Source organism: Dipodomys merriami, unplaced genomic scaffold, assembly GCF_024711535.1.
Source record: "Dipodomys merriami isolate MVZ:Mamm:240054 unplaced genomic scaffold, mDipMer1.0.p SCAF_6, whole genome shotgun sequence".
In the NCBI taxonomy this organism is placed as follows: domain Eukaryota; kingdom Metazoa; phylum Chordata; class Mammalia; order Rodentia; family Heteromyidae; genus Dipodomys; species Dipodomys merriami.
The window spans coordinates 11,880,433-11,905,753 of record NW_027206179.1 but is presented as its reverse complement, the minus strand read 5'-3'; the positions used below and the strand labels follow the sequence as shown (position 1 = coordinate 11,905,753).

General features: G+C 46.7%; 1 protein-coding gene across 5 annotated transcripts in view; it reads left to right on the top strand.

Moving 5' to 3' along the window:
* The window catches only part of LOC138813951 (transcription factor Dp-1), a 47,123-nt gene that overhangs the window by 2,920 nt on the left and 18,882 nt on the right, over positions 1-25,321 (top strand). For all 5 annotated transcript variants that reach the window (XR_011367881.1, XR_011367880.1, XM_070002565.1 and 2 more), the window contains exon 3: positions 18,233-18,299. Coding sequence is in view for 3 of the 5 variants with exons in the window: in XM_070002565.1 (XP_069858666.1) it covers positions 18,233-18,299 (67 nt within the window). In the remaining 2 variants the exon portion in view is untranslated. The remainder of the gene's footprint in view (positions 1-18,232; positions 18,300-25,321) is intronic.

Here is a 25,321-nt window from a genome sequence, read left to right as displayed (position 1 = left end):
AGTCTCTCAGACTTTTGTTGCCCTGGTTGGCTTTGAACCGTGATCCTCAGATCTAGGAGTAGCTAGGGTCACAGGTGTGACATTTGAGGTTTAGAGGATTCACAACTAGTGCTGCAGGAGGACATGAAGGAGCTATGGAGTGTTTCTTAGCAGTAGTTCATCAGATAAAATCTAACTGGTTGGGGCTGGGAAGGTGGCTCAGTGGTAGAGTGCTTGCCTTGCATGCATGGGTTCGATTCCTCAGCACCACATAAGCAGAAAAAGCCAGAAGTGGCACTGTGGCTCAAGTGGTAGAGTACTAGCCTTGAGGTAAAGAGCTGAGGGACAGTGCCCAGGCCCAGAGTTCAGGTCCCATGACGGACCAAAAAAAAAAAATCTAACTGGTTGAGTGGGGTGCCATCGGCTAGGGTTCCGTAGGACACTGAGCATGTGGGAAGAGTTAAGTTTGGGGCCATGTGGAAGAGAACAAGCATGGAGATGATGAAATGCCTTGAAGATCATGATGAGACATTGAGGGGAATGGCTGAGATGCTTGTTTTCTCAGTGGTGGTCCAGGCAGACCTGTAGGTGTGGATAGGCAGGGCAGTCCTTGTTCATAGTGTGTGAGCAGATGAGGCCTTGGTAACGGTTACATGCTATAGGGAGTGGAGAAACCTTGGGAAACAGGATATGAAGTTCCTCTGTCAAGTTCAGTGCCGGCGTATATATTGCCCATGAAGTTGTGATCCTGGTTGCTCCAGCTGAGAAGTCCCATATTCTTAGACTTGGCCAGCATTGGAGCAGGTTTGTAAGTGGAAAGGGAGGTAGATGCTCCTGTCATAAAAAGTCCTTGGAAAACTTGTGCTGGACTGTGGAAAACACTGACTAGGGTCCTGTATCACTCCCCCCAAGTTCCATGTGCAGGGTATGTGAGTCAGAATGTGGCCAGTCCTCCTTACCTACAAGTACTGCACCTTCAGATTCAGCCAACTTCCGATAAAAAAAATTCTGTTGGCACTGAGCATACACAGGCCGTTGCCTGCCATGACTCCTGGATAGTGCAGGGTAGCAGCTACTTATGGAGCATTTGTGTTGAATTAGGTATTCTAAGTCATCCAGACATACCTCAGATCTGTGGAGAAGCTGAGTGGCTGGGTGTGGTGGCATATACCTGTAATCCCAGGACTTGGAAGTTTGGATAGGAGAACTGAGAGTACATAGCCCATAGCTTTATTCCCATAGGGAACAGATTAGGCTCAGTATAATTAGACATCTGGATTTTGACATCTAGTAGAGGCTCTCAAACCTAAACCCCTCAGTTAACTGGGATCAAATGCATGCTCTGAGTGCAAGAGTCTTGTCATTAGGTCGGCTATCTGACTGGTTAGTGTACTGTGGCTGGTAAGGTAGTGCCCAACATCCATTACCCTTGGCTTTTTTTTGTTGTTTTTATTGTTTTTGGACCGTCATTGGGCTTGAACTCTGGGTCCCTGCGCTCTTCAGCTCAAGGCGAGTGCTCTACTGCTTGAGCCACAGCGCCACTTCTGATTTTCTATTGGTTTATTGGAGATAGTCTCATGGACTTTCCTGCCTGGGCTGGCTTTGAACTGAGATCCTCAGATCTCAGCCTCCTGAGTAGCTAGGATTACAGGTGTGAGCCACCGGCGCCCAGCATAACCCTTGGCTTTGAGAGCTGCTCAGTGCTGTCAGTTTGTTTCCTGGTGGTTTATGAAAACATCTCCCTAAGCTATATTTGAGAGCTGAAGACTAAGTACCACTCAGCTGTTCAGTGGCACTGCCTAAGGCCCAGTTCATTACCAGCTCAGATTAGTGATGAAGAACCAAACAATGCTTCCCAGACCTAGATGTGGCATTCAGGGCTAGAGAAAACTCATCATGACAGTCCCTCCCTACAGAAATTGGTGTGTGGTGGGAATGGATGCTTCTTTACCTTGAGGGTGATTGAAGGGCAGGATGGTAGGCTCAGCCCTTGAATGGAGCACTGTCTACCAGCTTTGTGGGCCAGCGTATCTGTCCACAGGGAATGAAGGTAGAGAAAGTTAAGGCACTGTTAAAAGCCAGAAAATTTCAGTTTAATCAGAAGTACCGGCCCTGAAACAGGCTGCAAGGAGGCATGTCTTAGGGGCCAGGCTGGACATAGCAAAGTAGTCCTGGATTCAAGGTTCAGCTAGGTGTCCCTTCACTCCAGGCACCTTCTCTTCCACATAGCAGTGGCTATTTGATGCTGCCTATCGTGACTCCTGACCCTGCATGGGGCCTGGACCATGCTGTCTGCAGTCAGATTGCTGGCTAGCCAGATAGACTCCTGTGAGCCCAGAGGGCTTCCATACTGCATGTTTGTAAGTTGTGTGGGGTCTGGTCTAACACTCTTCTGTCAGGCCAAGGTGATGTGGGACCTGAATGAAGAGTCATGCTCTTTTCCTCCATGGTGCTTGAACTGTGCATGCAAACACAGGGTTCTTTGTGCGAACCCTGTGTTTGCATGCTTCAGTTCCACATGCAGTGTTTGGTTGACACCGGTGTCTCTCCTGGGGTCTGATGACCCTGGTGACAGTGATGCTTGTGCGCTGGATACTTTGGTCTCCTGCCACATTGTGGCACTTGGAATCTAGGAAATTAGATTAAATACTGTGAGGTGATGCTAGGAGATGGGCAGATGCCTGGGCAGGCTGGACTTGGCTTTTTCCCCTTCCCTTCTGGGGCATCTGCTGGGGTGTTCCACTTAGGCCCCTACTGTGTCATTCTGTGGAGAAGTCCAGTCACCACCAGGCTTCTCTGTCGTAATCCCTCTCTGTGATCCATTTAGTAGAAGTTCCACAGGAGGAATTTAGGTCCAGGTAATATTTCTTCTCATTGTTAAAGTATTCTTAGTTGTTGGATTTTTTTTTTTTAAGGAAGAATATGAAATTGTCCCTAGTTGAGTTCTCTGTGAGCAATTGGGATTTGATCTGTTCCTGTTCAGTTAGTACTTTGCAAAGATGTGCCTTGTCTGATCTGTGCCACCATGCACCGCCAGGATTTTCCTGCCAGCCATTTTTTCCTGACATGATTTTAACAGCTGTAGGTTTAGTCAACATGCTTGGAAATTGTAGACTTGGACTTGCTGAGGAGGTAGGAAATAAACATGACACAGAGCTAGACCCTTTATTTTAGATCCAGACCAGCAGTACACCCTTGGATATGGAATGAAAGCTGATTCTTGGGAAATGGGTCCATCCATTCCAGTTTTTTACATGAACCATCCCAGAATATCGAGTTCTGACTTTGGTAGAATAGGTGAAGAATGAAAGATGTATAGAAACCATGTGTGCAACCATCTAGATTGTATTCCTAGCCTCTTACTAACGACTAGAGCTGGCACAAAATGGTGTAGACAGCAAATAGGGCTGGTTAGACTACGAGATGCAGGTTGTCAGGAGAGGCCATCAGCACTAGTGTGAGAGGGGTGGGTTCCCCTGGGGACTGAATGTGCACATGGGTCCCTGTGCTGAGGAGTCCAGTGGTTTCCTGATCAGTCTTAAGTTTGCACAAATCTATGACAACTTTTAGGCTGAATCCTTGGAGGTGTGCTCATTCATGTGTGTTCGCAGTATGTACATGTTTGCATGTGTGTACATCCACATGCTGTGTCTTTGAGATTCATTGTCAGATTCTTTCTAGAAGGATTGTGCCAGCTTGTCCTTACATCCATCTGATTATAGAAGAGTATCCCCTGTAACTTTTCATTCCCAACATGCTCATGGTAACTATTTAAAACCTATAAAACTTTTTCAGTTTGAAAGGTTAAACTTCTTGTTTTAGTTTGTGGTTTTTTTTTTGGTCAGTCATGGAGCTTGAACTCTGGGCCTGTGCGCTGTCCCTCAGCTCTTCATCTCTAGGCTAGTGCTCCACCACTTGAGCCACAGTGCCACTTCCTGTTGTCTGTTAGTTTATTGGAGATAAGAGTTTCATGGCTGGGCTGGGAAGGTGGCTCAGTGGTAGAGCACTTGCCTTGCATGCATGAGGCCCTGAGTTCGATTCCTCAGCACCACATAAGCAAAAAGACAAAAGCTGGAAGTGGCGCTGTGGCTCAAGTGGTAGAGCGCTAGACTTGAGCTGAAGAGCTGAGGGACAGCGCCTAGCCCAGAGTTCAGGCCCCACGACCAGACCCAGAAAAAAAAGTTTCATGGCTTTTCCTGCCCAGGCTGGCTTTGAACCACAATCCTTAGATCTTAGCCTCCTGAGTAGTTAGGATTACAGGCCACCAGCACCCGGCTAGTTTGTGTTTTTAAGATTTGGGGAATATTCTCCTTTGAAGGTATTTCTTTGTGGATTGAACTTATCATTTTTCTTTATTTCCTGCTAATTTGTATATACTTGTTTTTCTAATTGCCTAAGGAGAATATGTTTTGAATTTTATCATTAAAGAGATGTTTTCAATAAGGTGATTTTTTTTTCCTCCCTCAATTGGCTAATTAGTATAGGTTCCTTTCTTCTTTTTTTTTTTAAATTCAGTGACCCAAGTTGTTCTGTTCTTGGACTCTGGTAAAAATTACAGCATAGTTGAAGACCTTCTTAAGCTGTTGTGCAAGAGTTACTTCCTGTGCTTAAAACTTCATGTTTTGGAGTATTTCATGTAGGTCCATTTATTTGCCTCTTAGAAGATATCTTCCTTTTTAACCCTGGTGTTGACCCCAGGGCCTTGTGCTCACTATACCTGTGATCTACCTCTGAGCAATACCCCTGGCCCTTAGGGTTTGAATTAACATGGCTATGCCACTGTTGAGTCCACCCAGGTCACACTTTGCAAGGAAGAAGGTGAAGCAAGAGATCCTCAGTTATAGTTGAGCCTCTGCATGTGTCTTCAAGGCTGTTTGGGGCTAATCTACAAACTTGCACCTGTCATTCACTAATCTGCTGGCTCTTTGACTAATCCAGTTATTCATGAAGATGATTATTACTGAAGTTAGAAATCTGGCACTCATTCTTTAGCTTGGTGTTTATCACCTTGTTTGTGACAGCACACAGCATAAAAAAAAAAAACCTTTGCTTACCCCCATTCCTGCCTGTTGGTCCTGGGTAATGTGATTCTTGGCAGACCCTTCATTCTGTATCCTGAGCAGGAGAGGTATCCCCTAAGCAGACAGGGTGTAGTACCTTCAGGGGGCTTTGAAGCTAGCGTTGTACTCTTCGGGCAGTGTTTTCGGTAGATAAACTCAGCATTTGCTTTAGGAAAGTGATGAGTCATGACAGTCAGCCATCATGTTCTGGGTCAGTCTTATCACTGTCAAGAACGCCAAGTTCCAGGCTGGTGGAAACTCATTTTTTTTTGTCAGTCATGGGGCTTGAACTCTGGGCCTGAGCTCTGTCCAGCTCTTCAGCTCAAGGCTAGCTAGCGTTGAGCCACAGTGCCACTTCCGGTTTTCTGGTTTTATTGGAGATAAGAGTTTCACGGCTTTTCCTGCCCAAGCTGGCTTTGAACCATGATCCTCAGATCTCAGCCTCTTGAGTAGCTAGGATTTCAGGTGTGAGCCATTGGCTCCCAGCTTAGAGATTTTTTTTTTAGCCTTGGTGGAGTTTATTCTCAGGTATTTTGATTGTTTTCCAGGCTATTATGAGTGGAATTGTTTTCCTGATTCAGTCTGTTCATCTTTTACTATTATGTCCTCCTACATTGCTGAAAGTATAGATCTGTAGGTTGTTTGTGGGACTCCTTCAAGTATAGGATTATATTGTCTGCAAATAGGTATAGTTTGACTTCTTTCCCTATTTTCCTTTTATTTTTCTTACCTTATTGCACTGGCTAGGACTTCAGTACTGTATTGAATAAGAATGGCATGGCTGTGTCCCACATGTTCTGATAGGTTGTGCTTTCTTTTTCATTAGTTTAGGAATATCTTTGCTTGCTTGTTTGTTTGCTTGGTGATCCTGGGGTCTGAACTCAGGGTCCTGTGCTTGCTAATAGGTGTTCTATTTGAGCCATGGTCTTGTTTCTTAACAATACACTGTTCAGTTTCTATATATTTTAAAGTTAATAAGAAGTTATTTCAGTTTGCTTGTATTATTTTATTGAGTAGGTTATGCCTTCAATTTGTTCCTTCTCTACTCATTTGATGGTTTCTCAGTAAGTCTTGCACAATCACTAACTCATTTCTTAGTGACTTTTAAATGTCTTTGATAGATTGATGCAACTTCTCTATCTTTAATCCCTGATGCTCTGTTGTCAATTTATGATCTTTTAGCCAGGCTTTAAATTTTTTTTAAATTATTATTATAAGGGTGATATACAGGGGTGTTGCAGTTACGTAAGTCAGGTAAAGAGTACATTTCTTGTTGGACAGAGTCACTTTCTTTGTTCTCTCCTAGTTTTTCCCTCCATCTCCACCCACAAGTTGTATAGTTCATTTTTAACATTGTGTCTAGTGATTACCACTGCTGTATTTGTTCATCCTTTGTCCCTTCATTTCTATGCCTCCCCTTACACTCCCAAAGACAGAAAAATGAACAAGACAATAAGAAAAGAAAACAAAAGCAGCAAATAAGAAAAAGCCCTCTTGGGGCTGGGAAGGTGGCTCAGTGGTAGAGCACTTGCCTTGCATGCATGAGGCCCTGGGTTCGATTCCTCAGCACCACATAAGTGGAAAAAAAAAGCCAGAAGTGGTGCTATGGCTCAAGTGGTAGAGTGCTAGCCTTGAGCTGAAGAGCTGAGGGACAGCACCCAGGCCCTATATGATCAGAGGTACAAAGGCGTTGTGCATTTGTGTTCCTCCTCAAAAGAATGTCCTTTATTCTTACTATGTGTGAATTACCTGGAGTCCTGTAGACTTTATCACATATTTTATATCTAGCTTCCACATATGAGAGAAAACATGTGCCGTTTGTGTCTCTGAGCTTGGCTTACCTCACTTAACATGATTTCTTCTAGGTCCATCCATTTCCCTGCAAATGACATAATATTATTATGGGTAGATACCACCTTTTTTTTTTCTTTTTTTTTTTTTGATGCTAGTCCTACAATGTGAACTTGGGGCCTGGGCACGGTCCCTGAGCTTCTTTTGCTCAGCTTCTTTTGCTCAAGGCTAGCATTCTACCACTTGAGGCAGAGCACCACTTTTGGCTTTTTCTGTTTATGTGGTACTGAGGAATCAAACCCAGGGCTTCATGCATGCTAGGCAAGCACTCTACCACTCTACCACATTCTCAGCCCAGGTACCACATTTTTTGGATCCACTCATCCATTGTGGGCATCTGAGCTGTTTCCATAGCTTTGTCAGCCAGGCTTTTTTTGGGGGTGGGGGGTAAGGGGGAAGTTCTAGTGCTTGAATGCAGGACCTGGGCATTGTTCCTGAGCTGCTTTTGCTCAAGGCTAGCACTCTACCACTTGAGGCACAGCACCACTTCCGGCTTTTTCTGTGTGTGGTACTAAGGAATTGAAGCACTCTACTACTAAGCCACATTTCTAGACCCTAGGCAGGCTTTTGATTGATTTATTTGGGCTATTGAGTTCATTTTCAGGATCCTAATATTATTTTTTTCAACAAGATTTCTGTCTTTATTGAATGTTTTTTTTCTTTTTTTGTGCTGGTCCTGGGACTTGAACTCAGGGCCTAGGTGCTTGCCCCTAAGCTTTTTTTTTTAGCTGAAGGCAAGCACTCTACCACTTGAGTCACAGTTCCACTTCTGGCTATTCTCCTAGTAATTGGAGATAAGAGTCTCATGATCTTTCCTGCCTGGCTTTGAACCGAGATCCTCAGATCTCAGCCTCTTGAGTAGCTAAGATTATAGACCAGTGCCTGGCTTGAATTTCTCTTTCATATCTTCCATTGTTTTATTTCATTCAGGTATTTGTTTGAATTTTGAGCTCAGTCATGTGTTTGTCTCTCCTTTCAATTTATGTTGTATGTGTGTGTGTGTGTGTGTGCACATGCACGTATATGTGTATGTATATGTGTATTATATGCACCCTCAATTTTATTAGTCACTGTCTTTGTTTTTGAATTCCTTGTTTGAAATTTCTTCCTCTTCACTATATGTTAATTCCTTTATCATGTAGTTGTTGGTTTTTGTTTTTTGTTTTTTTTTTTGTCGGTCGTGGGGCTTGAACTCTGGGCCTGGGCGCTGTCCCTCAGCTCTTCAGCTCAAGGCGAGCGCTCTACCACTTGAGCTACAGCGCCACTTCCGGTTTTCTGGTGGTTTTATTGGAGATAGGAGTCTCACGGTCTTTCCTGCCCGGGCTGGCTTTGAACCTCGATCCTCAGATCTCAGCCTCCTGAGTAGCTAGGATTACAGGCGTGAGCCACCAGCGCCCAGCAGTTGTTGGTTTTTTTGAGGGAGACAAGTTGTATTTATATATTTTGTGATTCGTTTTTTCCGTTGTGAACTTTTAGGTGGAGGTTTTAGTCTCCTGTGTCTTCTTAGTTGGTGATTTCTCAGAAATCATTTAAAATTGGGTAGTAGCTGTGTTGTAGTATAGTTTTCCTGTTATAGCCGTCCCTCGCTATATTGTGGTTCACGTATTATGGCTTCACTATATTTCAGGTTTTTAAAAAAATACGCAAATAAGCTGGGCACCGGTGGCTCACACCTGTAATCCTAGCTACTCAGGAGGCTGAGATCTGAGGATCACCGTTTAAAGCCAGCCCAGGCAGGAAAGTCCATGAGACTCTTATCTCTAATAAACCACTAGAAAACTGGAAGTGATGCTGTGGTTCAACTGGTAGAGTGCTCGCCTTGAGCTGAAGAATGCAGGGACAGTGCCCAAGCCCAGAGTTCAAGCCCCATGACCAACCAAAAAAAAAAAAAAAGCGCAAATAGTGATCCCTCAACTATGGTAGGTGCTATGTTCTAGAGAGAACCCCCCTCCCCCATAGGTGAACATTCGTGAAGTAGCATTATATAGTTGTCCCTCGCCATTATTACTATTATTATTATTACTACTCTGATTTTCGCCTATCATAGGGGTCTCGCTTGCCATAGGTGAGGAATGACTGCGCTCAACTGCAGACAGATGACCCAGGAGTCAAAAATTCCATTTTGGTGCTCAACACACTGCATATCTCTTCTCTGTGGGCTGTCACACTTGATAACCCACACTTGTTTTGCATGTAGTCTCTAATCAAGACCAGTCACCACTTGCTCCAGCATCTGTGAGTGTAGAAGCAAAGTGTTCTAGTTAACCAGGTATATGGTATAGAGGGAATCAAAGGCGACAGCTAAGTTTAGTAGAGGTTAATGAGAACATGGAGTTAGACAAGTAGAAAAGATCTGGTTAATGTGTTTGGGGAGTGTGGGAGGAGGAAGAGAAATTAAAAAAAATTAACAGATTAAACACATGTAGACATAAACACACACAATAAAGGATGCTACAAGAGCCTACTTATAGGCAAGGAGTATTAGTAAACGATTATTAGTGGTGGAGAAATAGAGATAGAGGGCAGTTTGAATTGTAGATACAAGCAAAGTACAAATGGAAAAGGTGGTAGAAAAGAAACCTGACATAGGATTAAACACTGAAAGCCAGGTGTGGCTGAGAACTGACTGTAGGGAAAAGGGAGGGAAAAGCAGAATTAAAAGGCACATAAAGCCAAATACCAGTGGCTCATACTCCTAGCTACTTGGGAGCTAAGATCTGGGATTACAGTTCAAAGCTAGCCTGAGCAGTAAAGTCCATGACTCTCATCTCCAATTAACCACCAAAAAGCTGAAAGTGCACCTGTGGCTCAAGTGGCAGAGTACTAGCCTTGAGCAAAAGATAGTGCCCAGACCCTGAGTTCATATTCACCAGCACATACAAAAAGGAAGTAAGTACAACATTGGCCATATCCATTATTTAAAAAGTCAGTATTGGGGCTGAGAAGGTGGTTCATTGGTAGAGCATTTGCCTTGCATGCATGAGGCCCTGGGTTCGATTCCTCAGCACCACATAAGCAGAAAAAAAAAGCCAGAAGTGGCGCTGTGGCTCAAGTGGTAGAGCGCTCGCCTTGAGCTGAAGAGCTGAGGGACAGCGCCCAGGCCCAGAGTTCAGGCCCCACGACCGGACCCCCCCCCAAAAAAAAAAGTCAGTATTTACCATCAAAACAAATAAAAAACAAATTAACCGTTTTCAGCTGCTCTCATGCCTCCCCCTTCTGTGAAGCCATAGGCCATGAGTATCACCTGATTTGGACAGACTGATGATCAGGCTCTCACCCAAGGAGTCAGCCTGTGGAGCTATGGGGGCAGGCCCACCCATTTGTGGTTTCCCAGGGGTTAAACTTCTCTGAAGTGCCTTGTTTCCCACTCCTCAACCTTCTACTCAAACTTCATGTCCAGGCATCCTGAGACTCCTTAAGCAGTGATAGTTCTTACTCTCCGGCCTCTAGAATAACTGTCTGATAATAAGTACTCTCCTACTAAGGGGAAGGACAGAATGCCTTTCTTTATCAAGGCTGGCTTTCTGCCCATGCGCTTAGATGAAGGCTTGGGTTGGGGGGAGGCAGGTTTTTTCTACACCTATATTAGTCTTGCCATGGCTGTCTATGCCTCTCCCCCAGGGAGCTGGTGGTTTGCTTGGAACTCAGTGCTTTTCTTCTGTTGACTTGGTTTCTCTGGTTTTCTGCCTTCCTGCCATCTTTGTGGTTTTCTGGTTTTCTTTTTCTCTTGAGAATTAAGTCTCTTCTGTGTTATTAGAATCTTCTCATTCAAGGAGTGAAAATGGTGTATGCTTCTAATCCACTGTCTTAGCCACCCCTCAGCTGTAGTTTGGGGGTAACCCTCTGATATGTGTTCAGACATGCACATGTTTTTATACAGTTCTCCCCTCCCCTCTCTCCCCTTTTCTCTCCTCCCTCCTCTCCACTTTCTTCCCCTTTTCTCTCATCCCCTCCCCTCCCTTGCCTTTGGATTGAATCCAGGGCCTTCCACATGCTAGATGAGTGCTCTACTACTTGAGCTGCATTCCCAACCTCTTTGTGTATATTTTATTTGGAGATAAGGAGATAGTCTCACTTTCCCCAGGCTGACCTTAAATTCTCAGTCCTTCTAATTTAGCCTCCCAAGTAGCTGGGATTACAGATGTGCACGCCATGCCCCAATTTATGTTACAGTTTTATGTAAATCAGCTCATATTCTGTTCCTTGCTATCTTGCTCAAAATCAATAAATATGAATATGTGTACTTAAAATATATATTTTTGAACTCAGGGCCAGGGCACTGTCCTTGAGACTCTCTGTGCTCAAGGCTAGAGCTCTACCACTTGAGCCACAGCACCACTTCTAGCTTTTTCTGTTTATGTGATACTGAGGAATTGAACCAAAGGCTTCATGCATGTTGGGCAAGCACGCTGCTGCTAAGCCAGCCACATTCCCAACCCTTAAAAATATTTTTTTGAGGCAGTTTTTTTTTTTCCATTTCTGGGGCTTCAACTCAGGGCCTGGGCGCTGTCCCTTGAGCTTTTGCTCAAGGCTAGCAACACTGCAGCCCGAGCCACAGTGCCACTTTTGGCTTTTTCTGTTTATGTGGTACTAAGGAATAGAACCCAGGGTTTCATAAGTACTTGGCAAGCACACCACTAAGCCACATTCCCATCCCTGAGGCAGATTTTTGCTATATAGCTCAAGCCTTGATGCTTGAAATTGTCTCCTAAGTGCTAATATTCCAGGTGAGTCCCACCTCAACTGGCTATATGTTTTTTTCCCTTTGGTAGTAGCTGGGAATGTGGCTTTATGGGACACAGATGGTGTTTAAGAGGACAGTAACAGGTGCTCCTTGAGCCTAGAGTGCTGGCTGGCAGTCTTCTCTGCCCCTCTTGGGCCTGGCCCTGTCCTGTTTAGTTGATTGCAGGTCCTTTCTCAGCTGTTTTTGAACCAGGAACTGTGATTCCTGCCCTAATAGGAGTTCTCTTGTCATGTTGGAGAAGCAGACAATAGAAGTCAGTGGAAGTTGTGGACTGGAAACTCGGAAGGAAAGTTGTATAGACAGGGCAGGGGCAGTGGTAGAGGATGTTTGCTTGCTACTCTGAACCCTTGATGTAGACTCACCTGCCTCCCTCTACTAGCAAGGGCTTCTCATAGTCTCTGTAGCACCTAAGCTGAGTAGTTTGGGGGAGTTAGCTGAGAGCTGTGGCATGACGTGGGTGGTGCTTTGTCCTACTGCATCCATTTGCTTAGGTGTTTGCACTTGTCTGTGTTATCAATGACACAGTTACAGAGCTGTGACCATGGTCATCATTTATTTATGAAAGGATGATGGTGACCAGACCCCTTCTGGAGATTGGAAAAATAAGTTCCCTGATTCTCATTTTTTGGTAGGGTTGGCCATTGTGGTGTAAGGTGCTCTGGGAACAAGGTTTTACTGTGTTGCTGCTTAGCTGCTTTAGTGCATGAGTTGAAAGAACATCAACTAACTGTTAAAGACTTTTGAATACAGTTTTTCTGAGGAAAGTCAAGGTTGCCTGCTGCTCACCAAATACTCCATCTCCAACGTAGCTGAGACTTCTTACTAGAGAGGCCCTGACTGCAACCAGGTGGGCACAGAGGTGGGCCTTGGGCAAGGCTGGTCCAGCAGACTGTGTGTGCCCTCTTGAGTGACTTGGACATTTGGGATAGATGTGCCATCATTCAGGGATTCCCCCTGCCCTGCCAGCACTTTTCAGCCATGGGATGTGCTCTGTCACTGTAGACACCAGGTCAGCACTGCATCCCAGATATTGCTCCGTCACTGTAGACACCGGGTCAGCACTGCATCCCAGGCACTGCTCCATCACTGTGGACACCAGATTGGCACTTGGATGTAGTTGGAGAAGTTCATGGATGAGAGTGTTATTGAGGTGGAGCTGTGGGCCATTCTTCCCAAGGAACAAAAGCCAGGACTTCCTTAGATGGCTCTGCTGGTGTCCCATTCTAGGAAGGAAAGTAGCTATAGCAGGACTGTGGGTCCACTTTCAGGAGTGGATGATGATTGGCACAAATTAGGCTTGGCCTGTGCAGTGGCTGCTACACACTGTAGTACAGTTATAGGATTCCTGTAGTTGATCACATGTTGGAGTTGAAGCTTGAGCATAGTTGCCTGTTCTTCCTGGCTTTTGCTGTCTTTACCATTGTCACACAACAGTGAAGTTTCATTAGAATGTCCATCTCCCTCTTCACTTACCCTCCTGTGGGATCACCTCAAAGCTGTTGATAGGAAAGTGAGCTTGCCCAGGAGAGAAACCTTCTGCTAAGGCTTTCTGTGAAGCCAGTCCCTTGCCAGGGACAGGTTCCTTCAGCATGCTCAATGGCCCCCAACACAGAGCTTCATTGTAGAGGCACCGTTGGAACGCTGGCTCACCTTTGCAGCAAACCTCCACTATCCTATGATTCTGTGGATGAGGGCTAACAGCAGGAGCTGACTGGGGACTGGCTGTCTGGATCTTGGCTTCTACTGGCTGTGGTGTGGATCTTCTTTCTCCCTGTGAACTGCTTGAGCATCCTTACATCAATGTGTGGCTTCTCAGAGAACCAGGGGACGTGGAAGGTCATGAGGATACAAGCTACTAATGTCACCCTCGCACACCAGACTCTGGTGTTGTGGAGCTCAGTTTAGTTAGCGAGGCGAGTGTGATGCGGATGTTTCACTTTGAGGTTCCTTTTACCAGGGACACTACTCGATCACAAGGGCTCTTCCCTGTGTCCTCATGTAATGAGTCTTGGCACTTGGTTCGGGGGAGCAGTTGCCTATCAAGGTTACAGGCCAGTACTAGCCTCTAGAGTATTGGCTTATTGAAAATCTCCCATGCTCTTCTTCATATTATTTGTGAACAAGAAAACTCTAGTGGTTTTGTTTTCTAATTTCCTTTATGGAAAGGAAGGCTTGCATTTCCTTTGTGATTTTGTCATTTGTGGTGTTATGAAAGACCTGACACTGTGGGGTAAGCATGGTAGGCTGATAGTCACCTCAGCCCACCACTGGGCTTCCTGGCAGGTCAGACTTCCTATCTGCTAGATCTTGTAAATGACTGAGCCAGGTGCCAGTGGCTCAAGCCTATAATCCTAGCTATTCGGGAGGTTGAGAGCTGAGGATTGCTGCTCAAAGCTAGCTTGGGCAGGAAAGTCCACAAGAATTTTATCTCCAGTGAAGCACAAAAAAAGCCAGAAATGGAGCTGTGGCACAAGTGGTAGAGTTTGTAGCCTGAGTAAACAGGCTAAACATAAAGGCTGGTGTTTATTTTACTGATTTGCTCAGTAGAATAGACCTGTTTTACAGTCAGTATAGCCTGAAAATTACTCCTTGAAGCCAGTGCTTCTCGGCTGGGGGCAAATTTGCAGCATCTGGAGATAATTGTCCCCGCTGGGCAGGTTGGGAGAAGATGGACTGGCATGTGGTAGCAGAACTGGAGGTGCTACTAAAGGTTCTGCAGTCCAGGACAAAAATTCCAGACCGTAGTGCCAGCTGCTCAATGTCTGTGTGGCAAAAGAGGGAGACCCTGTAAGATACAAGTGAACATCGAGTCTCTAGCAGGCCCAGGATCTTAGGTTTTAAGATGACAGTAAGTTGCTCTGTTAGCTTCTTTTGGAATGCAAGTGATTGACATTCGAGGAGCACAAATAAGAGGAGTTTACTCTCTGGCAGACAGTTTGTAAATATGTCTTGAGCTATAGATGAGAAGGTCCTGTTGGGTCTGGCTATTACCTATTCTCTTCCCTTGATTTTGGTTTGTTTCCCAGTCTCCCTGGACTTTTTACAGCACCAAGTTGAGGATTGTAGAGAAAGCATGTCTCCTTCCCTCTCATACTCTGACAAGGGCCCTGCTGTCTACTCCTGGCTGGTGAGCTTCTGGGTACCTGTGCCAGAAGCAAGCACCAGAGATGAAGAATGGGGACATGCGCACGTCAGTAGGATGGTACCTGTGATCATAGAGACTCTGGACTTAGGATCTGTGGCATGGGTTGCTGCTGGGATACTGGATTTATTCCTGTTGTGGCTGGGCTGACCTCAAGACAGGACAGAAGCAGAGGAACTTCCTGGCCGCTGTCTCTGAGGGCCAGACAGTTTCTCCTTTAGGAAGCCACCTGCATTCTTGCTAGAGCACCTGTGTAACTGCATGTCAGAAGCTGGCTTAGTGGTTGGTAGTTTAATGGGACCTGAACATGAGTACAGCGCTGTGGTCGTCTTACTGGTGGGCCTGAGTTCCATCCATGCAGGACTCTAGAGTGGGACCTAAACATGAATACAGGCTATGGTCTCCACATTGGCTGGGCCTGAGGAAACAGATGCTGTTTTGCACCCCAATCCACAGAAAAACATTGTGACAACAGTAAATGGGCTCTGCCTCTTCTTCACTCTGTTCTTGCACTGCAACACTGTTAGTGCAGTGGTCAAGGGAAGCACTAAATCAGAACAGAGCAATAGCTTCTGGTGGAGTTGCATGATGGGACTATTGGTAGCGGAGTGGTCATGCTCTGCAGAAACCAGAGGATGCAGCAGGCGCTGTCCAGGGGCAGCTGCCTATCCAGTGTGAGTGTCCCTCTTCAGAACAAGAGTACCTGAGGGTAGGAGGCAGGGAGCAGTGGGCCAGGCATGCCACATGCTGTGATAGGAGCCTCCCTCCCTCCCAGACTCATGGCCCAGGGCCATTGGCTTTTTCTCTCAGGAGGGAGCTAAGGAGAGCATTATGTCTTCCAACATTATCCAGACCCTGTTTAAGCCATCTGACCGAGGCTCTTGGCCATATGCATTGGACTCATGGCTTTATCCTATCCACTGGGATTTTTGGCCTTGCCAGCTGCCTCTTTGATGACCAACCTAGTGTGTGTGTTCTTGCTTCCAGCCTCAACCTGACCTCATCACAGCCTTGCTTCAAACTTCTATTTATTACTCTCCTGCATTTCTTGCCAGGCCTTAACTGGCCTTCCCAGCCCCCTGTACCCAGCAGGCTTTCCTAGGCATAATTTCATGGCCTTGTGCTCACAGCTTGACCCCATTAGGGTCAATGCTTTAGCTTGACCTTGCTTCACACCCCCGGTTTCCCTGTGAGACATGGTTCTCTTCACTCAGTGTCCTGACTCTTCTGCTCTGGCCTCATCCACTCCCTTTGCCCACCTGGGCTTGTCCTCAAGGCCTTGCCCAAAAAGCTTAAATCCCCACAAAACTTAATGGGTCTTCCACTGGCCCCATCACCTGGCCTAGCCTCATTGTGTGGCCTAACTTCCTGGGTGTTATTTACCTACTGGCTTTAAACTCCCCCACCCCCGGCCTTCTACAACGGACTGTAATCCATTGCCTTCACCTCTTTGCCCTTTGTTTCCCCTTGGATGTACAGAGGTGACCTTATTCCTGCCATTATTGATGTCTTGGTCTTACGAACTTGGCCTTACCCGTCCATACCCCCTGGCCTGCCCATTTGCCCTAACTTCTTGGCATTACCAATGGGCTTTAATGTCTTCCTCTTTTCCCCGTGGCCTTCCTGTTGACCTTTTTTTTGTTGTTGTTGGTCATGGGGCTTGAACTCTGGGCCTGAGCGCTGTCCCTCAGCTCTTCAGCTCAAGGCTAGTGCTCTACCATTTGAGCTACAGCGCCACTTCTGGTTTTCTAGTGGTTTATTGGAGATAAGAGTCTCATGGATGTTCCTGCCCGGGCTAGCTTTGAACCTCGATCCTCAGATCTCAGCCTCCTGAGTAGCTAGGATTACAGGCATGAGCCACCGGTGCCCGGCTCCTGTTGACCTTTCTACCTGCTGTTAAGCTCTTGGCCTTAGCAAGCTGGATTTACTGACTCAAACATATGTAACCGACAACCTATATATTTTTGTTCATTTTTACTTTTGTGGTGTTACGGATAGAACCCTTGGAGCATGCTTAGCGATGGCTCCACTGTGGGCATACCTCCAGTGCACCATGCCTGCTTAGCTTTAAACTCCCAGCCTTTCTCACTAGGTGTCCCACACAGAACTTCACAAACCTGGACCTAGCCATTGTCTCTTAGTTGTCCAGTCCGACTTGGTGTCTTCAGTCCTTCTTCACTTCCTAATGTCACCAGTTTGGCACCCTGCCCATCAGCCTACATACCAGGACTTGGGCCAAATAGCCTTAACCACCTCTTTTTTTTTTCAGTCCTTGAGTTTGAACTCAGGGCCTTGTGCTTGCTAGGCAGGTGCTTTCCTACATGAGCAACACACATTGCCCTTCCTTGCTTTAACTTGTTTTGGTTAGGATCTCCTGGTTCTGCCTGGGTTGGCCTCGGACTACAGTCCTTAAACCTATCTTTTCTGTGTAGCTGGCTTGCAAGTGTATGCTATTTTTGGCTTCTGGTCTTCCTCTTGACTTTGCCTGGTGTTACCTTAAGTCCTGGCTTTGCCTACCTAATTCTAATCCTTGTTTTATTCACCTTGCACTGTCATTCTTGGCTGTAACCTCTGTTGGCCTTATCTACCTGACTTTGTACCCACCTTACCCATTCTTAACTTCCTAGTGCACCCATCTGGCTTTTCCCACCTGTCTAAATTCTTGGCTTTGCACACCTGAATTAACCATCTGACTTTTCATCTGGGTTTACCTGCCATTTCCTGGTTCAGGGTGATTTAACCTCGTGGTAATGTTGGTGCCTTCCACATGCTCTTCGAGCCCAGGCTGCATGTGATCCTGTCATCTTCCTTGGTTGGTAGCACTTGCTCTTCTGTAAGAAGTATAGAGCATGGCCACTGGTCTGGCCAGGCTCTGAGTCTTTGTTGGTATGTAGCTAAATGTCCTCTCTGACTCCCCATCTGTCACCATTATTTTCTCTGTGGAAGAATATTTGGCCACCCCTGGCTTATTTACTTTGCAACTAGTGAGATAGTAAGACCTACCACTGCCTCCTGTCCCTGCCTCAGGCCAGTACCTGCATAGGTTGATGTTGGGGTAAGGTATCTTTTTCAAGGACAGGGCAGCCACGGCCCCTGCCTGGCTTGGACTTTTGTTGGCCAAAGGAGAGAATGAAAAGTTTGCATGGGTCTTCTGGAGGGTGGCTGCAGATGACAGTTGGGTGAGATGCCTTCCCGGTGTGTGAGTCATCTGTGTTGTCATGTGCTCCCTTTCTGTGGCACTGTGCAGAGGCATCTCCCTCTGTTTTTAGTGACCTGGGATCTGCAGGTCACTGGGAGCCACACATGGCATCGCTGCTTTTGAGACTGACCCTTTTGGCTTTAGAGTGACCTATTCTTTTAGGCAGTGGTTTAAAGATCACACGGATGGTTTGTTAACAACTAGCTGTGTGGCTCTCTAGATACTGTATTTACTGTTGTTATTGTTACTCCCTGCAGGCCAGTCTAATTGAAGCCAACGGAGAACTAAAGGTCTTTATAGACCAGAACCTTAGTCCTGGGAAAGGTAAGGGAGCCTGTTTTGGAAATGTAAGTCTGTAGATAAATGTATGAAGTTGGGTGTGTGGATGATTTGCCTGTTAGGCCATCCTAGGGCTGCCAACCCTGCACTGTCTCCAGTTGCTTTGCTGATTCTGCTTTCCAAAGTGTATGTTCTTTGTGCAGGGGCAGAGGTCTGAGGACAGTGTCAAGGGAAGAATGTCAGTCACTTGTATTTTCACCCAAAAAGAGGGTTGCCATATCCCATGGTTCTCCAGGGCCCTGTGGTTGGGCACCTAATGAGGAACTTGTACTTGGTATAAATCCCTTGAGAGCTGGCTGGCATCTTCCCAGGCTTCCACTTGCGTCCCTCTGCTGATCCTGGGGTCTGGGTATTGTCCCTGAGTGCCTTTTGCTCAAGGCTAGCACTCTCCCACTTGAGCCAGAAGCACTACTTCTGGCTTTTTTGGTCGTTTAGTAGAGATGAGTCTCGCAGACTTTACTGCCTAGGAAGGTAGCTTTGAACCACGATCCTCAGATCTCAGCCTCCTGAGTAGATAGGATGACAGGTGTGAGCCATCGGCACCCAACGAGAGCTCTGTCTTCTGTCTTGAGGCATCAAGGAGGCGAGGCAGGTAAGTGGTTGAGGCCCATCCTCAAGTGCCTTTCAGGCTTGGCCCCCACAGTGCAGCCATTACAGCTGTGACTGTTACGCTCTCCTGGGGATTTCCTTCTTCAGATGAACAAACACCTGGAGAGAGCAGTTGCCTGCATGGGACCTGGCCTTTGTCCACACTGCATCTCCCTGCATCCCGTGGCACAGGTCGCTTCTGCAAGGTGCTTGGTGTAGCTTGTTTCCGTGCCTCATGGGACAGACTTGTGGGGGGTCATGTTGTTCCGAGGTGCATCTGCTTGCCTAGTCCGGATCTTCATAGGCGCTCAGCCAGAGCAGAGGCTCAGAGGCCAGGTTCTGAAGAGCTCCTTATTCCTAGTTTTTCTGATTGTTGTCTTTCTGGCCTGTAATCCTGGCTTAGCTACTCAAGAGACTGAGATCTGAGGATCACAGTTCAAAGACAGCCTGGGAAGGAATGCCTGTGAGACTCTTATCTCCAGTTAACTACAAAAAAAAGCCAGAAGTGGAGCTGTAGCTCAAGTGGTAGAGCACTGTCCTTGAGCAAATTAAGCTCAGGGACAGTGAATTCCTGAGTTCAGGCCCAGGACCGGCACCAAAAAATAAAAATAGCTGTTTTCCCCCAAATCATGAGGGCCTTGAAGATGGTAATCTGGTCCCCTTTGTCCCTCGGTCACAGCAGCTCTGCTGTGTCATTTGTGATTTATGCTGTGTGAATGTGGGAGTCCAGTGCCTTCACTCCCAAAACCAACCAGGTCCAGATGCCATAGTGACTATCACTGCATCCTTCCCAGTCCCCACGAGGGCCATTGCTGCATCCTGGGCTGTTGTGTGTCCTCCCTGGTCCACCAGAGACTAGAGTAGGTAGAGTTGGAAAAGGACTTGACTCAGACTTTGGCCCTACTGGTGTGTGTGTGTGTGTGTGTGTGTGTGTGTGTGTGTGTGTGTGTGTGTGTGTGTGTGTGTGTGTGTGTGTGTGTGTGTGTGTGTGTGTGTGTGTGTGTGTGTGTGTGTGTGTGTGTGTGTGTGTGTGTGTGTGTGTGTGTGTGTGTGTGTGTGTGTGTGTGTGTGTGTGTGTGTGTGTGTTGCTACACCCCCTGACTTGACTCAGACTTTGGCCCTACTGGTCAGAGAGAGAGAGAGAGAGAGAGAGAGAAAGTGTGTCTGTGTGTGTGTGTTGCTACATCCCCTGCTACCAGGGCGTGTGTGTGTGTGTTGCTACACCCCCTGCTACCAGGGTGTGTGTTGTGTGTGTGTGTGTGTGTGTTGCTGCACCCCCTGCTACCAGGGCCTGCCCCTCCCTGCTTATTCCCAGAACAGGGTCAGCTAAGAGCGCCTTTTGTATCTGCTGACCATTCTGCATTCATATCTGCTTGGGACATCCAGTATTATTCACCCAAAAGTAATGTTCAGATGAACTTCAGGCGTGTTTCCCATTCAAGAGATGCAGCAGAAGTTACAGTGAGACAGTGAATGACTTCCTTCCACAAAAGCGATGCTCTACTGCCTCTGTTGTCTCACCTGGGTCATATGCCGACCTCCTCCTTTTCTGTGCTTGGTTTGTATGAGTCTTGACAATAAGGAGATGAGTAGACTTGATCTGCAGGATGAGGACATGATGTGGTGCTGATTTGTTGTGTGGTCACAGTGCTCTGTGACTGTTGTTCTGGCCAGGTTTTGGTCATCTGGCCACTTCCTGCCCTTGTCTGCATACTCTGGGTTTCTAGTCCTTGACAACTTTCGTTGGCCATGGTGGTCCAGTTCTGCTTCTTAGTGACTCTTACAGCAAATGAGCTCTGTTCCTGAGCCGGTGACCTCTGAGGCCCAACAGCAGTGACTGTATCTGTTCTTCACAAGCAGTTCATTATTGAAACTCACTGTTATGGAGTTGATGGGGAGGTTAAAATTACATGTCCCTTTGCCCACACCCCAGCCTTGGAACAGCCTCTGAATGTTGTTCCTGGTACCCTCAGCAGTGCTTAGTAAAGCCTGGGTACACAGTGAATAGAGCCTTGACCTTTGCAGCTCCCTGGGAGTATACACAGTATTTCATGTCAGAGGCATCTCTAGAGTCCCTGGCCAGGAGCAGAGTCTGGGAGAGGACTGACAACGTGGAGTGGGGCAAGAACTTTGTTACACTTTGTCCCCTCTCCCTGCACCTGTGGTCAGTTCACTTTGAGACCCTCGGGCCAGATGCATTCTTCACTTACCAGGGATATAGCAGAACAAGTTGGGCTCTGGAGAAACCTGCGTGATGTCCATGCTGCCTCCCTGAGAGCGGTGCAGAGCATGATTCCTCTCACCTTGGAGCTGCTCTGTGACTAGTCAGCTGTGGCCCAGCAGGTCCCCCAAATCCCAGCCCACCTCCAGCCCTGAGAGGCTGGCAGCCGCTTGTGTCATCACCTCTCCTGCTGCTTCAGAGGGCAGTTTTCAGCTCCCATGTCCCATCACATCCCGTCACATCCAGAGAATTAGCCATTGCAGTGTGCATGTGTGAGTGAGGCCTGGTGTGGTATAGAATGTCTCAGGACTACAAGGCAGACGTGGGTGCTGAAAGCTTGGGCACAACTTTCTCCACGAAACCTCAGGCTTTGCTAGAGGCCCATGCGCAGTGGGAAGAAGAGTAGTCTCCTTACTCTAAGTGAGAAGAGCAGCTCTGCAGCCCTGGACTGGCTTGCAGACCAGTTGCTGAGGCTACAACCTCTTCAGATTGCTGGGGGAAATTGATCACCCCAGTCTTTGAGGCTCAAAGATTCCCCCTTCCCCCCGAAAAAAGCAGTAAGTGCACAGCATTCTGCATCCACAGACCCATGAGGTGAAGAGCCGCTGGTGCAGTTTTATAGCCTGTGGCATTCTGCTAGTGGTACAGTGCTGCACCAGCTCTGGCCTGCACAGTACACGCTGCCGTGTGAACTTGTTACTCTCATTCTAGTTAATTGTGGAGTTTAAGGGTCCTGGAGTCACTGTTGCTGCAGGATGTGAGATTCTAGTTGCTCACATCCCTGCTAGCAGCTATCAGGTATTTAGACTTTCTCTTACCTGTGGCCTGTCCTCCTGTCTCATCCTGTGTCCTGTAGTGCTAACTGAATTCTTGAAGCATGATCTTGCTTCATCAAAGCTCCCACTTACTTAGCCCTCTGCTCATCTTCCTCCCAATGATTCTGTCTGTTCCTCACACAGCTAGCTCACTCCTCTTACATCATTGTGTCCTGTGGTACTGACAGGATTCTGCCTCTTTGTCTTTTTCTGTGCCTGTAGCTTTGTGTTCCAATGGTGTGTTATCTCTGACCAGCCATCAGACTGTGCCTGGAGTAACTGGGCATATCTGCATGTACTTGGTATGCATGCCACTTTGGTGTTCTTTCTGTGTGTATTTAGCTTGTGCACACTGCTTTGGTGCCCTTCCTGCAAACGTGTGTTTGTGGTGCTCATTCACCTGCTCAGTGATCTCAGTTTGGCCCATCTCCCGTGGGTTTTGAAGGCTGTATAATGGCCCTTGCCTTTCCTTTTTAATCTTTACCCTTTTCTAAAGCTCTTATGTCTTATTTGTATATTAATGTAAACTGTCTTTCCTAGAAAACTCAGTCTTCCAGACCTGGGGCTGTTGTACTGTAAATGACCTAGCTCCCAACTCCCTGCTAGTTCTAAGCTGTTACAGTTGGAGCTTCCTGGCTTCCTGCTTGTTCTAGGCTGTCACTGAGAGTGGCCTGGCATTCTGGGGGGGGGGGGGGGACAAACTGTTTTCTGCTAGTCTTGGACTGTTGTAGTAAGAGCAACCTGGCTTCTTGCCTGTTCTAGGCTATCATGGAATGACCATGGCTTCCTGCTATTCTAGGCTGTAAGAGTGGCTTGGTGTTCTGCTTGTTATAGGCTATCTGCCTTCCTGCTTAGTTTTAGGCAGTTGTAGCAGAGCAAACTGTTTTCTGATAGTCCTGGGCTGTGAAGTCAGAGCATCCTGGCTTCTTGTTCAGCTGCCATAGAAGAGCCTGGCTTCCTGTCTATTCTAGGCTGTCATAGAGTGGTCTGTTTTCCTGCTTGTTCTCTAGGCTGTTACAGTGGGAGCAAACTCAGTTTTCTGTTAGTCCTGGGCTGCTGTAGTTAGAGCAGCCTAGCTTCCTGCCTGTTCTAGGCTATCACGGAGTGACCTGGCTTCTTGCTTGTTTTAGAGCAACCTGACTTCTGTTTGTTTTAGGTTGGCCAGGTGAGAATGGCCTGGTTCTCTTCCTCTTCTCAGCTGTTTTGCTTCTGTGTTTGGTTGGCTCTGTCCAAATGCCCCAGATGTGGCTAGTGCCTATTGTCCTCACTTGGCACTAAAGCAAGGTGTTTTCCTCACCCCACTTCCTGCCCAGGTGTCTGTGTTGTCCTTGCTTTTTGGTTTTAGAATAGGACTCAAGGGAAGAAAGAAGAAAGTTTAGCAGTGATATGGTTCTAGTTTCTTTTGATGAACCGGGCCTACACATGTGGTCAGAGTACCCTGCCTGGCCTTTCTGCAGCAGTGAAGTGGGAACAGGTTAAACTGCTTTAGCCAAGTAGTAAGATCTCTGCCCTGCGTGCCTCAGTGAGACACCAGAGGAGCTGGGAAGTGTCCCTTGTGGGGTCTTACCAGTAGTTAGTGCAGCTCGGTCGTGCCCCACAGTACAGGATCAGTGCTGTGCTGTACACAGTGGACCCTCAGACAGAGACTGTCTGTCTATGGCTATCTCTCGTCCCTCTGGCCCTGTTAGTAAACCCAATGTCTCTAACATACTGGACAAAATAATAACACCTGAAATAATGCACTGAAGGAGGAATGCACATGGCCAGCAGGTACACAAGAAGGTTCTCTCACTAATCAGGGAGCATAAGTCAGAGCTGCCATGTAGTACTGCTACCACACATCGGCTAGAGAAGCTTTGAGGAAATGTCTGTGAGAACGTGGCTTAGTGGCCCTGGCACAGTGCTGATGAGGAGACACTTAGGAGGTCCCACAGTGACCGAGGTCAAAGGCATCTGACTGGAAGCAACCCAATGTTAGTCTTAAAAGCATAGTGAATCTTGCCATTTGCTTCAATGTGGATGAGCTTGGAGGATGTTGTACTAAGCAGAGTAATCCAGATAAAGAAATGTGCCATGTGATCCCACTTTTGTGGGGAATCCAAGGTGCGTATATACCACAGAACTATGTCTTCAAAGCTGGGTAGCAGGATAGGAAGTAGGCACAGGTGCACAGGTACAATAGTGTGGCAACATGGCTATACACAGGTTTCTGTGAATTAATGTGTTCAGCTGGTCCTGCCACAGACGCAGAATCGGGAGCTGAGTGGTGACAGGTATGTGAGCCTACTTTAAATAATAACCTTTTATAGAGCGCTAGCCTTGAGCTGAAGAGCTGAGGGACAGCGCCCAGGCCCAGAGTTCAGGCCCCACGACCGGACCACCCCCCCAAAAAAAATAAATAATAACCTTTTAGTATCTGCTGTGCCCCATAGTATGTTATGCCTTAAATAGATACAGTAAATGACTTACTAGCATATATTGGTTGTACCAGTAATAGGTTTCATGTGACATGTTCATATACACGGGTAGCATATGTTGATTGTGTTGTCCCCTCATTAATTGATCTTATCCCCTTTAGCCCCTCCTTGGTCCCCTTCTCTCCTAATAGTCTGCCTCCTATGTTCATGTTCTCTCTCCTCCTTTTCCTCCCATTCCACATACTAGCAAAAGTTTGCTATGTTTGTCTTCTCATTCTTACTTTACTTAACACAATGATCTCTTAACTTTATCCATTTTTCTATAAGTGGTGTGATTTTATTCCTTATGGTTGAATAATACTCTACCATGTTATATACACATTTTTCTCTATCCATTATTCCACTTAATGGGCATCTAGGACCAGTTCTATAATTTGGTGTGTAGGTGTGTAGGTATTTATTGTGTACTGACTTTGATTCTTTCCAGTATGTAGTCAAGAGTGAGTAGAATAGCACAACAGAAGCATATAGTGGTCCTATCTTATCTATCTATCTATCTATCTATCTATCTATCTATCTATCTATCTATCTATCTATCTATCTATCGTGGTCTTATCTACCTATCTAATTTATCTATCTGTCTGTCTGTCTTGCCTAGTGCTAGTACTGGAAGTTGACCTCAGGGTTTAGTACTCTGCTTTTTTTTTTGGGGTCCAGTTGTGGGGCCTGACCTCTGGGCCTGGGCGCTGTCCCTCAGCTCTTTAGCTCAAGGCTAGCGCTCTACCACTTGAGCCACAGTGCCACTTCCGGCTTTTTTCTTTTTGCTTATGTGGTGCTGAGGAATCAAACCCAGGGCCTCAGGCATGCAAGACAAGCGCTCTACCACTGAGCCAACTTCCTAGCCCCAGTATTCTGCTTTTTTGTTCACAGCTGGTCCTCTACCACTTGAACCAAGCTTCTAGTTCT